General features: G+C 39.4%; 1 protein-coding gene across 3 annotated transcripts in view; it reads left to right on the top strand.

Moving 5' to 3' along the window:
- Positions 1-6,753, top strand: part of LOC138765128 (leucine-rich repeats and immunoglobulin-like domains protein 2) — a 62,461-nt gene extending 55,708 nt beyond the window's left edge. For all 3 annotated transcript variants that reach the window (XM_069941921.1, XM_069941922.1, XM_069941923.1), the window contains 2 exons: positions 146-427; positions 1,320-6,753. In XM_069941921.1, the coding sequence (XP_069798022.1) occupies positions 146-427; positions 1,320-1,561 (524 nt within the window). In that variant the 3' untranslated portion in view covers positions 1,562-6,753. The remainder of the gene's footprint in view (positions 1-145; positions 428-1,319) is intronic.
- Positions 6,754-14,562: the final 7,809 nt, after the last annotated feature.

Genomic DNA, 14,562 nt, shown 5'->3' with positions numbered 1-14,562 from the left:
TTTCACGATGATTCATTTTGTATAGATTACCTCTGAAAATCGCAAGATTATGGGTTAAATATAGATCATTTTAGTTCAAAGAATACACAGAAATATTCTATCTCCAGAAAGTTAGTTTTTTAAACTGTAAATTCTGTTCTTTCAGGTGGTTCTGGACCATTGGTGATTTGTTCAGACTGTTACGACAACACTAACATGTATGCAAAGAATAGAGAGTACTGTCCTTATACATTCCTTGGAGAGGAGGATCCTCTTGAACACACTGTAACAAGCAGTGTGGGACAATTTCCAAAAGACAGCTTTACAGTGCATAGTCAGCATGGAGGCGCAGCCATGGACAGACTGATCACAGAAGCTGACATGTCTGTTTACCTGACAAACCACGACAGGATATGCAATCCAACTGTGACTCAGCAGCATTGCAAGGGTAAGTACCTTTCTGTCCTCCATAAATACATAGTTTGTAGAATATCAAGAAATCAAAATCATAAACATTTAATTCTTATTAGACCCTTCATCTTGCAATAAACATGGTTAAGAGAAACTGCCACCTTAAAGGATTTTTTTTAAATGCCAGAAGTAGAAACAAAAATGTTGGAAATATTCCTCAAATCTTATCTGGCACTTGTATTGAGAGTCCAACTGCATCTGTGCCTCCAACTGGTTCATTCTGTGCAAAACGTGATGGTTTAAGATCAATCGATCCCATGGTGTAAAGGAGAAACCAGTTTCCCAACCTAGTTAAATCCACCTTTTTTGTGTTGCTGGGTATTCCTAATTTTGAAGCTGCAGTTATTCTGTGAGCATGTTTTCTGTTTGGCAGAGTTGTTTGTTTCTTTTACAGCCAAGATCACCCGCCGCCAGGTTTCGCTTCAAGTTTACTTTTCACAGCGTGAAATGGCTTAACCATTCATCAGTCATTCAGATCTTTTTATGATCTCTGTTCATTTTCCCTTTGTGTACCCATTGGCATATGGTTTTATTCCTGGCTGCGTGGTTTTTTTTTGTTGATGGTTTAATTTCTATTGTTGCCTACGTTGGATGTTCACTTCCTCCCTCAAAAAACACTAGAAACTGAGGATAGACCTACATTTGCAAGACTAAAATTGCTTTTTTGTGGTTGGGGATGGAGATATTTATGGTTACAAAACAAGATGTGTATGTGTAATCTACATCAGCCATTAAATGAAAAACAAAGCAGTTAAAAGGGGTGAATGGTTTCCTCCTCTTTCTTTTGTTAAGAATATTGAGCTAATGTTGCTTGTCTTTTTATATTATTTACCATGTGCTATTTCACTGTTATTTGTATTTAAAATTAGAATCATGCTCTCGGCCTTCACGGGGTTTGAATGCAGATTCAGGACTGCACACATACCCACGTTATTTGCATCAACCAGTGAATGTCCATAAGAATTCACACCCCCACATGGAAGGTGAAGATGAAGCAGAGAATGGATCTGAACCCTCTACAGCCAATAACCGGCCAACCCAAAAAGCCTCTGAGCAGAGTGTTGACAACGAGAGGACTCTAGCTGTACAGACCTATGGGGCCACCACGTAGATCATTAATGCAACAAGTACAAACACATTATCAGTACTCTGAGCAGCGGAACTTCTCCCACTACCTCAAAGCGCTGACACTGAGGCCAAATACACGAGATGTGTATGTTTGAGCCCCCACATATCTTCTTTGCTGTCCACTTAAAGAATCTTTGAAAGAGGTGACAGAAATATGTTTTCCAACTGCATTTTTTTTCCCCTCGGTGCCAGTTACAAATAGTGTTAATAACTGTTCGTGCATACACACTAGTACCATTTGTAGGCAAAGAAAACAACTGGAAATACAGATCCTTAAAATGTTGGTAAACTTCCTGAATTGCAAAAAGAAAATGGAATTTGCCTTGTTGGGATGGGGGGGGGGGGGGGAAGAGAACATCAGCAGAAAACTTGATCCTCAAGCCATTTTATTTTCATTAACAATGGTCTTTCATGTGACACTTAATTCATCCCTGTCAAAATTTTCTGATATTAACAGACAATACTGATGTTCTTCAGCTCCGTCTTCATACGTGATCTAGTATTGTGTGGGTACTGCGTGTTTTACAGTTCATGTGAATACTGTGTGCTGAAATGCTACTAATATCATGTTGACCACACTACAGTATTTAGACATTCTCAATGTCAAAAGGAGTGAGTGGATATTTTCCTGTCTGAATTTTGCAAAACATGGTTGTTGGGTTTGCTGCCCTGTAGCTGTTATCAAATTAGATTTTAAAAAGTTTTGCCAATACAATAGCAATAAGTCAGAAAGGAAGCTGAAAGAATATTTTCTTTCCTCTTGAGGTGTAGACATTGACACACTGTACTGGTTATAACCAAATTGATTATAATTGATTGATGAACATATTGCTTGAAATGTGGGTTTTTTTTTTCCTTTCATATGATGTCAGATTTGTGGTGGAGCAGGCTTTACTAATCTTGTGTATCATACAAATTTCAAGAAATTGCAACACTCCATTCACAGTAAACACTATCACATGGCAATTAGTTTTCCATCTTGCACGGAAAATTTGGGGAACAACACATTTTTGGCCTGGAACAGCCGTGGTGCATAGAATGGGTGGAGTCATCTTTGACTTGTCGCATGGCTGTACTGTTGAAACTGCAAACTTGGATTAAAATGGCTTATAGGTTCAAGGCTCCGGGTTATTCTCAACTATTCAAGATCAGATTTGGAACAACTTCCTGGAAGTGAGTGGCAAACATGGAATGCTCTAGTGCATTCAATTGCTGTGCAGCCTTTGGTTCAATAATAATCATGTATATGTTATTTTGGCCTATTGTAATCCCTTATAGGTTTCCAGTGGGGAAAAAACTTTCCGGGGGGGGGGGGGTTAGAAAAATACATTCTATCTAACTCCTAAAACAAACCCCTTGTCAATATTCTTTCTTTTGGAATCTTTGTTATAGACTGACTCTTGAATTTATAACTTTTATAAATATATATGTATCATCTAAGTATTCAAGTACACTTGAGTTCAAAGCCTTGTACTGTTTTGTAATTGTGGGTTTGAGTACTTTCACTGAGAATTGGTATGGGTCATGACACATAACTGGAATTAACATCTTCAATTCCACTGGAGACGAGACTATTAATGCTGGAATCTGGAGCAAAAACCCATCTGCTTGGAATTTAAAAAAAAAACAAACTGGTCAAGGAGTATCAGCAGGGGAGAAAAAAGTTGACAAGACTTCAGTTTAAAAACCTTCAAGAAGGGTTTCAATCTGATATGTCACCAGTTCCTTTCCCCCATTGCTGCTCGACCTGGTGAGTTCCTCCAGTACATCAACTTTTTTTTGTGTTACTCATTCTCAATTTGCTGAATAAAATACTGGTATGTGAAAGTGGTATCCATGATCGTCAGTGACTGGTTCCTTACATATCAATAGGATGTTGTAGACTCAACACCTCGGACAGCAGGTTTCTGTTTCAAGAACATTGTTTTTTTTTTTCCCTGGCATTAAAAACTGTTCCATGTAATGTTTACTGATGAGCAGTTGGAGGAACTCGGAAGGTCAGGCAACATCCATGGAGAGAACTGGTCAGTCAAGATTTCTGATTGGGGCCCTTATCTCATCTGGAGTTTTTGTAACTTTCATCTTTGCCAGGCTGAGACAACATTTAATTCTGAACAACCATGTTGGGATTTGAATTTGTTCTCTGGATAGCCAATGCTGGCTGCTATTACATCGAATGATTCGAGCTCTACTTTGCTTATAGGTACCCTTATTCACTGTGTGAGTGTGTAATCCAGTAAATTTCCAGTCCGTTTTGGAATTGTAGCTTACTAATGTGGCATTACCACACATTTATTTCTGCATTTTTGCTGTTTCTGAATCATGACTGGAGATAAAAGAAAGAAATGGTACTTTGTTAAAATTCTGCCCTTCTTGGTTTTTCAATCAACAATGAACAGAAATCATGAACTACAGATTTATATGTTCTGGGTTTTTCAGCAGACTGTATACTCAGATTTATTTCATTGGTGTGAAGGATTGTTTTAAGACCCAGTGATTCATTGTAGTGAATTATTATTTAAGCGTTCAATTCCTAAGCCTATTATGGCTACTGATGAATTGAACAGTTGGTAACATGTTTTCCTGTTATTCATTACTTACGATTAACTTCACTCTGAGAAATCTTGCATAGAATTTTATTACAAACAAAACCGGTCACTGAGCCTCAAAGGGTCTGTGCATAATGTTTCAGGCAAGTCTCCTGCTCAATTTCGAACAGCTTTTCCTCTTCCGTTATACCTTGGGTTCTTAACTAGTTTTGCTAGTCAGAATCTCTTCTGAGCTCCTCAAATATATCATGGTAGCAACTTGTAGTATTTGTGCCCATTAAATGAAGGCCCTTCCCAAGTTCTTAATGTCGCTTGTCTAAGGACATTCAACAATACAGACTCTTCCTGAGCAGTTTACCAGCTTGGCTTGCATTCAGAGAGAAGCTATCTGCATGCACCCTGTCTGTGTTCATCTTAAATTTTTTAATTTAGCCCTTTCAGCCTGTGCCGCCCAATCACACCTAATTGACTTACAATCCCCGATTTTTGTATTGGAGCGTGAGGAAACTGGAGCCCCCAGGGAAAACCCATGTAGGTGTGGAAGAATGTACAAATTCAAACCCTGTCCTACTTGCTGGCATTGTAACAGCATTGCATTCATTGCTATGCTAGCCATGCCATCCAGTCTTGATAGTAATCAATAAACCCAAGTGTGAAAACTACAATGAACTCTGCCACTTTAAGTCACGTGGTCAGGCTGAATCTAGCCTGAGAAAATAATGTTTTTCCTGTCTCTGAAGATGCTACTTGACCTGCTGAGTGTTTCCAAGGTGTTTCAGGTTTTCAACATTTTTAGCATTTCATTTTCTGCCTGAAACTTGGTTTTTAATTTCCTGACCACAAGGATTTGGTTTCATTTAATTTTGGGTTATTACATTAGACCAAACCTCCAAGTCTTTCCTTCTGACTTTCTTTTGATTTCTAGTTGTCTAGATCTTGTGGTGAGGAGACTGCCCATTTCAAGCTCCTCCTCATTGGATGTCCATTGTGTCTTGTCTGGTCAGTAGAGATCTGGTGCAGTCATCGGATGATATTAAATGTTGAATCATGGTGTTTATGCTATTGAGTCTAATCATGATTTTTCTCCCCCCCCCACTTAAAATATATGTATAGTTCCTGACCCTTTTGGATGACACCTCTGTGATCCACCCCCACCCCCAACACAACTGTCATTCAGTAAGAACATGGCTGATCGATCTGTTGACTCTGCTCCACTTACCCATAAACCCTCAATTCCAAAATTCTTTGTGTTAAGTACATTATATGAGACTGCCTAGACTGTCTCCTTGGTCAGAGAATTCCACAGATTAATTACTCTCTAGAAAAAGCAGTTCCTCATCTCTATTAAATCTACTCTCTCCTGAATCTTGACGAAACTCCCTTTAGTTCTAGTCTTACCTGCCATTGGGACACAAATTCCCTGCATCTAATCTTTCAATAATGAAAGGAATACATCTTTAGAAGATTCTTCCCCACCACTCCCAATTCTTCTAAACTCCAATGAGTATTGTCTCCCACTATTCTATCTCTCATAAGATGTCTTGTTTTCTGAAATCAACCTGGTGAGGCCAAGTTGCTTGTTGGCATTCTGAGGTAGACTATTTTTTTCCCCTGCATTTGGTCCCTATTCCCCCCCCCCCCCCCCCCCCCCATCCCAGCATGACAGAGCTTAAACTCAGAAGATCAGTTTTTTCAAGTGGATTTTCTTTCATGTTAACGTCCAAAAATTTACTGTTGCTCAAGTTATATTTGCCTCTAAACAGCTGTTGCTCTAAATGTATTTTGGTTTTGTATCTCATTTCATCTTCATGTCTGTTTTATGGAGTATATTTTTGTGAGACATTGGTTATTTGTAACCAGACTGACTAGTTCCACCCCCACCAAACAAAAAGCTAAAACTAAAGGTTGGGATATTGCTGCTTTGACCTCTGAATACCAGGCAGAATTACATTGGTCGTATTCGAGATGATGCTTTGGGGCAAGGGTTAACAGTTGAGTCCAGTTCTCATTGCCAAATTAAACTTGCTATAATCGTAGGAGGAGGGAGGGATGGCTTGCGTGCTGATCATGGGAAGATGCAAAAGCATGCTGGAGTTCAGGGGGAAAAAAAACATGGTGGAGCTAATAGAGGATATCAAATAAAGATCTTTAAAAATATGTTGGCTGTGAATTTGGTGAATGGCAATGAATAAAGAAGAGTTGCATGCAGGACAAAAAGTCTCAGCTCCCTCGTGCCAGTTCTCTGGAGCAAAACCACCATAATTATTTTGTGGTGCAAGCAGTACCTGATACAAACAGAATTTTAAAATTGTTTGCTTTTTCTTTAAAGTACTCCTCTGTAAACCCACTGCTATGAGCCTTTGCAAATGCTATTCTGTGAATTATCACTACATGTTCTATGCTATGACTCTTTGAACCATCTTCCTAGCTACTAAGGTATGAATCCATTCTTAAGGGACTGCGCTGTGAATCTTCTGCAGATGCTGTGTGCAACTTGTGTTGACCAGAATCTATCCTTCTGTATATTTGATTCTTGTGTACATTCTGTAAAGCATGTGTAAAATAAACCTGTTAATGTAAAATATCTTGTATTTCTGCACACAATAAAATGTAGAATAAGCCTCTATATATTAGTTTGGAGTATTCAATTGATCTTGCATTAAGTAAATGGCTATTAGGCCAGCACACACTGATGCTACATATCTGTCCCCACATTGTCACTTGTACACCAAATGTTCTGTGTGATAGCACAAACCTGGTTTGTATTCTTTTGTTTGTGGGTTCAGAATCTAGTTGAGCTGCTTAAGTGCATTGCTGAAGGTGCTGTTCTGTCAGAATTGCTTTTCAATTTAGCATTAAAGCAACTTCTCTTGTTTCGGGTGGATACAAGATCCTTTTCCGCTACATTATGTCCTCTGCTGTTCTGGGTTTGATCTGACTGCTAGGTATCTCTCATCAATCACTGAAATAATTACATTGCAGTTGTAATGCAGGAATTGCAACAGTGACTCCACTTTTTTTTTCCCCAGTGTGGTCATTCTTCCACAGCATTGACCATGAAGTTGGTGTTCCTCTTCATCCAACCTGATACAATTCTGTGTGAGAGTAACTGACAACTTTGCAGTCCTTGCCACCATAAGGGAGAGTAAAATGGCAAACAGGCCTGCAACATTTCAATATGAAATGCTCTGTTTCTCTTATGGCCTTACCTGATGGACTTTACCACATATTTACAGTATTTATGATTTCTAGCATCTGCAGTGTTTATGCTTTTAAAGAAATAATGAGTTACCAAGAACAATACTGCAGCTTTAATATAGTGGGTGTCAAATTAGGAAATGTAATTTTAAGGGCATTCAAAGCATGTGCAATAAAGAGCTTAAAATAATTTGAGGAATCAACCAAGGGCAGGATATTTTGGAACGGCAGCCAACATACTGAAGAACCCATCATACCCCAGACACTTTTTGCATTGGGGAAGTTTAAGAGTGTGATAGCACTGAATGAACCTGACAATTGGTGCCAATTGATCTTCTTTCACTGTAATCCTATACATAGTAATGTTGGAGAACCTGTTAGTCTGTTCGCAGAAGAATCCTCATTGTACTTGGTATTTTGTGGCAGTAAACTTCCAACTATAAAAAATATAGGATTAATGATGTTGAGGAAGATTGATCTTGATGGAATTTTACCATCACAGAAAAGTGTGAAACGTGGGTTTTGAAACCAATATCTCAAATGTAAATAAAGGCTACATCAATAATTTGAAGACAGCATTTGTTAAAATGTACTGGGAAATAGATCAAAACTAATATCTTACCTAGTTATGGAGCAATGTGGAATTATGGCTGTTACAGGTAAGATTGAACAATAATATGGACATTATAATAATTTGTGAGAATGTAAGCAACTATATTTGTTCTGGGGGGTGGTTCGCTGCACACTTTTAGATACAATTGAGTTTCTTTAGTCTCTTGGCTCCAGTTGGTGCCTCTCCAGACCAGTCATCATTCATCAGCGAGGCACTGATGGGCTGGAGACTGCAGCTACTTGCCCCTACACACTAAACTGGGGTAGATAAAACCCCAACATGCATCTCAATACAATCATGAGTAACTTCACCAAATTCCTGGATAGATTTACACTGCTCTGATGAAGGGCCCCAGACCTGAAATATTAGGTTTTTCTTTTCCACAGATGCTTGCCCACTATTTACAGCATCTATTTTTTTTATATAAGAAACTGGATTGCAGTTTATTTTCTCCAGAGAGATGATAATTCTACCTTCACTCCAGAATCCTAAACTTTGAAATAAAACCAAACAGTCTGGAAATACTTGACCATCTGTGGAGTGAAAAAAATTATCTTGGTTAAAAGATAGAGAATTGGTTTGGGTGAAAATGACACATAAAAATATACCTTGTTATTCTGCACATCTCTCCCTCTGAACCTGGTTGAGCATTTCCAGAATATTGTGGTTGCATCCAATTTCCACCATCTGTAGATTTTTGCTTTGCTAAGCTTTGGAATTTTCCCTCTGAAACCCACCCAACGTTGGTCTCCATTGAGAAACTTTTTTTTTAAATCGCGCATTCATATTTGCACTGATATAGAGAGTCAACTTTGATCATGGTCCTGTCTTGTTTTGCATTTGTTGGTGAAGCTATTTTCCATTGGCATATCCTTGTAAGCACTAAGACTCTAGTCCAATTCCTATCTCCATCCTCTGCTACAACAGACTGTTCTCTGTGCTCTGTTAGGTCTGCTTTGTTCATGAATGAGTGAGACAAACACCAGACTGAGTCGAAATCAGGGTTCTTTGTTCTTTATTACCGGATTGTAACACTTGCGACTAACAATGTTAGTCGGAGAATGCATTCTGCCGTTATCAGCAAAATGGTGATTTTTTATACCCTTGGATACATGCTTAGAACATCATCATATCATTACTTGTCCAATGACTAAAACTGTTGCTATCCTTTCCCTGCTAGCTTCCTGCCTCTCAATCCATCAATGTCTCTCTTATCATGTAAGTACAAGGATGCATTCACATCTTGTTACAGCCCTGTACAGGGTAACTCCTTACACATTCCCATCTCATGATGTTTTACCTTACAGCTCTCAACTCACTAATATCTCTACATGTCACTCTCCTACCTCGGCTCATTGCAGCAGAAGTTGTTGCCACAAATGATGAGTTTATTGTGATGCACACAAGTGCATGTACATATGCACTGACGTTTTTGTGGAAGCCAAGAACTTTAAGCAGAGATTTTGCTTGCTGAACACTTTTGGGTGTATTTTATGGATTTTGGGCTAATGATCAGGTACCGTTTCTTAGATATAACCTATTTTTGTGATTTCCTCTCATATTCAAGCCTACAAAACTATGATGTGTTACATGTCATTGAAAATTCATTTTCTGCTTTTGCACTTGAGCTTCTTTCCCTGCAGATCTTGGTGCCGTCAGTGACAAACATGGTGAAAGGTTTCACAAGGACATTGCGACCATGGAAAAGCAGATTCAGGGCAACTGGAATCCATCAATGTTGGCCGACTATTATTGGACACTGACACGAGAAGCATCAAATGCTGAGTACAAATGAAAATCAGTGGCCAAACATTTTTAGGTCAGTTGAACTAACCATCATTATGCGATTAAACATGCTAAATTCACTAGAGGTTAATTTAATATTTCTCCAACTACTTGCGTGATACAGCAAATCTGAAATTATCTTTGTTCAGCTTGAAATTGTCTATGATAATCCTTGATTATTTTTTTCAGGAAGATAACCTTTTGAAAAAGATTGTCGTCGGTGATCAGTCAGCCTCTAATATTTTTGTAATTCATGAACAAAAAGTCTTTAAAGAAGAAAGTTTATATTAACACTGTTAGAATAGAATGGGACCACACATTCAGGAAAAGATACATACACGTGACCTTTCCTTCTTGCTTCCCACAAAACCACTTCACGTTTTACTTTTTTGGATCTTGTTACCTAGTTTAAGATGCCATTTATTATCAAACAGCTCAATCTACTGGGATGACTGTGTGATTCTGATAATTGCACCAATTTGGAAACTGTACTCACATTTTCCTAATTTCTTTGATGAATAGCTATTACCAGGCCTTTTTAAAAAAAAAAAATCAAAAAGCATTTATTTTAATTTTAACGTAATTTTTATTCATTATGTCAGGTTACTCAAAGGCAGGAAGTGGACACAATAGTAATTATTAATGCTTGATTCATTGAGGACATAAATTGAAGCAGGATCTATTCAACAAGATCTGATATACTTCAAAATGCCATTCCTAAAACTCTTGATTTCCTTATTAAACCAAAAATCTATTGTTCTCTGTTCTGTGCAATGTTACTGACTGAGCTCGCATGGGTGAAGAATTCCAAATGTCTACAGCCCTCTGCATGAAGAAATCTCTCATAAACTTAAATGATCTCCCCCTTTGAAGCTGTGATGCCTGATTCTATATTCCTCATAAAGGAGAAATATCCTTCGATTGATCATATTGAACAAAGAATTTTGTACCTTTTAATGTGCTAATATCTCATTCTAAACTCTGAAGAATAGAGGCTTGACCTACATAATCCCAGTTCATACAACATAACTACCATCTTAAGGACTATTCTGATGAATCTTTTCTACATTCATTATATAAAAAGTATTTTTTAAAGGGAAGAGAACATAACCTAACCTCAAAGTCAAAGCAGCAAATCCTCTCCACACTGACAATAAAATTCTCCAGCAAAAATCTCAACCTATTCAAGATTCTTTTATTGTCGTGTAATAAAACAAAAAATGCAATATTACACAAAAGTTTCCTTAAGGCAGAAATTGCCTGGCACACCTTTTACGGTCAAATAATGCGCAGCAAAAGGATCCCCCTCCCTCCCCAGAGTCATTGAGTCTCTGTGGATTTGCCTCCAGCAGCCACACAGCCTTCAGTCCAAACCATTGACAACCTGAGCGCCAGATCAAGTCTCTGATGTGATCATGAAGCTTGATACCCCTTCAGCTGGTGTTGAGCTGGTCTCCAGCAGTCCACAGCTTGGTGCAAGTCCCTTGACTGCAATCGCCTGCAGCCCACACCCTGCATGGGTCCCTCACCTCAAGTCACCAACTGCCTGATGCCTGTGTGTTCTTCGGCCTCAGGGACCCTTGCTGATTCACTGTTGTAGTCACTATGCTGTGGATCAGCTCTTCTGCTTCTCTGTCTCAAATTGGGAGTGGTCTCGCCATTATCATCTGCCTTCCCAATTCAGTGCTTTGTATACAAGGACAGACAAATCCCTGTATAGATAAACATTTCCTAATCATTCACCTTGGGGGGGAAAAATTAGCATTTGTTATTCCCTCTGAAGTGGACAACCTAACATTCTTCCGTATTGTTACCCATTCACTCTGCTGGTCCCTATCCATATGAAGGGTCTCTATACTGCATCCACATTGCTACCCAATTCCCATTCACCAACAAATCCTTTCTCATGAAAAAAGTTGGAGGTTAAGTTACGTGATCCCACCCAGTGAATGATTTGTGAATCTATCAATGTTATGGAAAGGTTGAATTGTTATTAAACCTGCAGAAAATGTGTCACTTTTGAACCTTCTACAGTCTGGTTAAGAAGTCATGGAGGAAAGATTCCGCTGTATCCGTCACACTTATCGAAGCTGTGTGAGTCAGAACCTGGCCATCAGCAGCTGGTGCTGCTCTAGATGTTGATGTGGGTGGAAGGGGTGGGGTAAGATGTGTAGAATTCACAGGAAAAGATACAGCACTAAGCAGCTGTAGGACTGAAAATTGGACAGGCAGCTGTGTGAATGTGGGGTGAGGTCACAAGTTCATTCAAATAGGCACAACTGCACCTCCTGAGAAGACTGACACAGGCAAGGCAACCGGCCACCATTATGGCAACCTCAAGAACGTCCTGGCGGCTGACATCACAGGGCGATGCAGTTGCTGCAGAAAAATAGATCAGATGTCAATCTTTAGGACCATAAGAGGGATAGAGAAGATCACTGGATTCTCCCACCCCCCCCCCCCCCCTCCTTTCCCGGGTCATCAATGTGATCAACCGGGTTTGTTGTCTGAAGAGGGCAGCAAAATTGTTGAGGATTTCTTCCACCCTGCACACGGTATCTTTCAGCTGCTCCTGTTGGGGAAGAGATGCAGGAGTACATAATATATACAGTGCCCTCCATAATGTTTGGGACAGACACATTTTTCCCTTTAATTGCCCTTGTGCTCCACAGTTTTAAATTTGTATTCAAACAATTCACAAATAATTAAGGTGCACATTTCAGATTGTAATCAAGGTTATTTGTGTACGTTTTGGTTTGACCATGTAGAAATTACAGTACCTTTTATACATCGTTCTCCCATTTCAGGGCACCATAATGTTTGGGGCATTTGCCTTCACAGGTGTTTGTGACTTCAGGTATGTTTAATTCCTTCATTGGTGCAGGTATAAGAGAGCTAGGCTTGCTTTGAAGTTTTTGATCCTCTTGCCATTTTTCCACAAGGAATAGAGTAAAAGAAGCCATTATGTGGCTGAAAAACAAGAATAAACCAACCAGCTGACTGAAGGCCTGAGGTGAGTTCTCACTGTTCAGCTGAGGTGCGTTTCCATTTTTGTTTCAATCGTTATGCAGTGGCTGTGACTTCAGTTTCAAATGCCTTTGTATTATGTGTCATATAGATGCCACACTCCCATGAATTACTGTAATAAATAATAACCCCAATTAAAGGTGATAATTAGCTAAAATTGCTAACCTTAAACACCCAGTCATTCATAAAAGTTGAAGGCAATATAGTACTATAGTATCAGGGCAAGGGCAGAATCGGAATTAATAGCTTGCAGGCATTTAGCGCAGAGCCCTGGAAATGTGGGGCCCACAGCATATACTACTATTGCTACTAAGTTAATCTGGCAGTGAAGAGACATCGTCTGAACGTAAGGATTACCAAAATCAACAGTTTGGAACATTGTCAAGAAGAAAGAGCGTACTGGTGAGCTCAGTAATTGCAAAGGGACTGGTATTCCAAGGAAGACCTCCACTTGCTGATGACAGATGGCTGAAAAGCTTGCTGCCTTTCTCAGAAACCCGTTTCCTAACCAACTCACAAATCAAAACCAAGTTAAATATTTCTGCTGCCCAATTTTAAATTCAGATTCTAGGTCCTGTGCAAAGCCAGTGTGAATTGCCTATCCATCTTCGGTGAGCTACCTTCTAGAACTCACTGACCTCAGGATACCCAGGTATTTTTTTTTCTTGAAATAGGACTGCTCAATCATCCACATCTGCCGAGAGAACAGACCTGGCTTAGCTTCTTGTCTACGTAGTTTGTATGTAGACATAGGCAAGCAGATTGGTAACGGGCCCTTTTGAGCCACAAGTCCGTGCCGCCAAATTATTGTACACCCAATTGACCTACAACCCTATCCATTTTTATGGAATGGGAGGAAATGCACGTAGACATGGGGAGAAAGTACAAACTTCTAACTAACAGTGCTGGATTTGAACCCAGGTCACCGGCACTGTAACAACGTAGCACTGACAACTTTGGTAATCATGGTGCCCTTAGCACTGCACTAGGAGCGTCAGACGAGTTTAACTGCTCAGGTCTCTGGAGAGGAATTTGATCTATAATCTCTGACTCAGGGGTAAGAGGGCAACCCATTGAATCATATAAGGGAACGACACAGGCCTTTAGTATTTTTTTGATTATCATCTTGTATGTACTTTGGCTCAACCTTCCAGAGCATGGCAACACCCACTCATTTAAAAGCAGATAATTGTAAGTGAAGCATTTTGAGATATTGCTATTAACTGATAAGGTGAAGTAAAAATAGAGGTGTGCCTGCCCGTGTTTATTTTGAATTTATTGACAATGATGTGTAATATTTCCTCATAAATGTACACACTATTCCCATGTTTTGTTCTGTTACCCAGCTTGAAAAATGTTAAACTCTGCAATTTGGAGATGAGACAGAGTTCTGGCCCATTGTCTGACCCATTCTCTTCTCGAGGTAGAAGTGCAGTCTCACGTGGAGGATCTTAGTTCCCTGCTCCACTGCCCACAAGAAATCAGGAAACCATTGACGGTATTTTGTATCTACACAGAGCTGATCCGATCTCTCTAGAATGCACCCAACAGAAACCATTAGTCTCGTTGGAAGACCCTGAAGGTCAAAGAGCCCCATATACCCAAAGAAAGCTCCATTACCTATAAGGGATGCCGGGAATATGATGGAATGTCTTCCACTTATCTGGAGGTTCAATGAGGCTTACATGATCCAAATAGTCCATTTCATCACCTTAAACTTTCACTTTCTTCACGACTGGTGTAACATTTGAAAAATTTATCACCCGCATATATCAGTATATTGCAACTCACCATGGACTTGTTCACCAGAAT

This window comes from Narcine bancroftii, chromosome 5 (assembly GCF_036971445.1).
Source record: "Narcine bancroftii isolate sNarBan1 chromosome 5, sNarBan1.hap1, whole genome shotgun sequence".
NCBI lineage: Eukaryota > Metazoa > Chordata > Chondrichthyes > Torpediniformes > Narcinidae > Narcine > Narcine bancroftii.
Note: the sequence above shows the minus strand (reverse complement) of the source record. Positions and strands in the feature narration are given on the sequence as shown.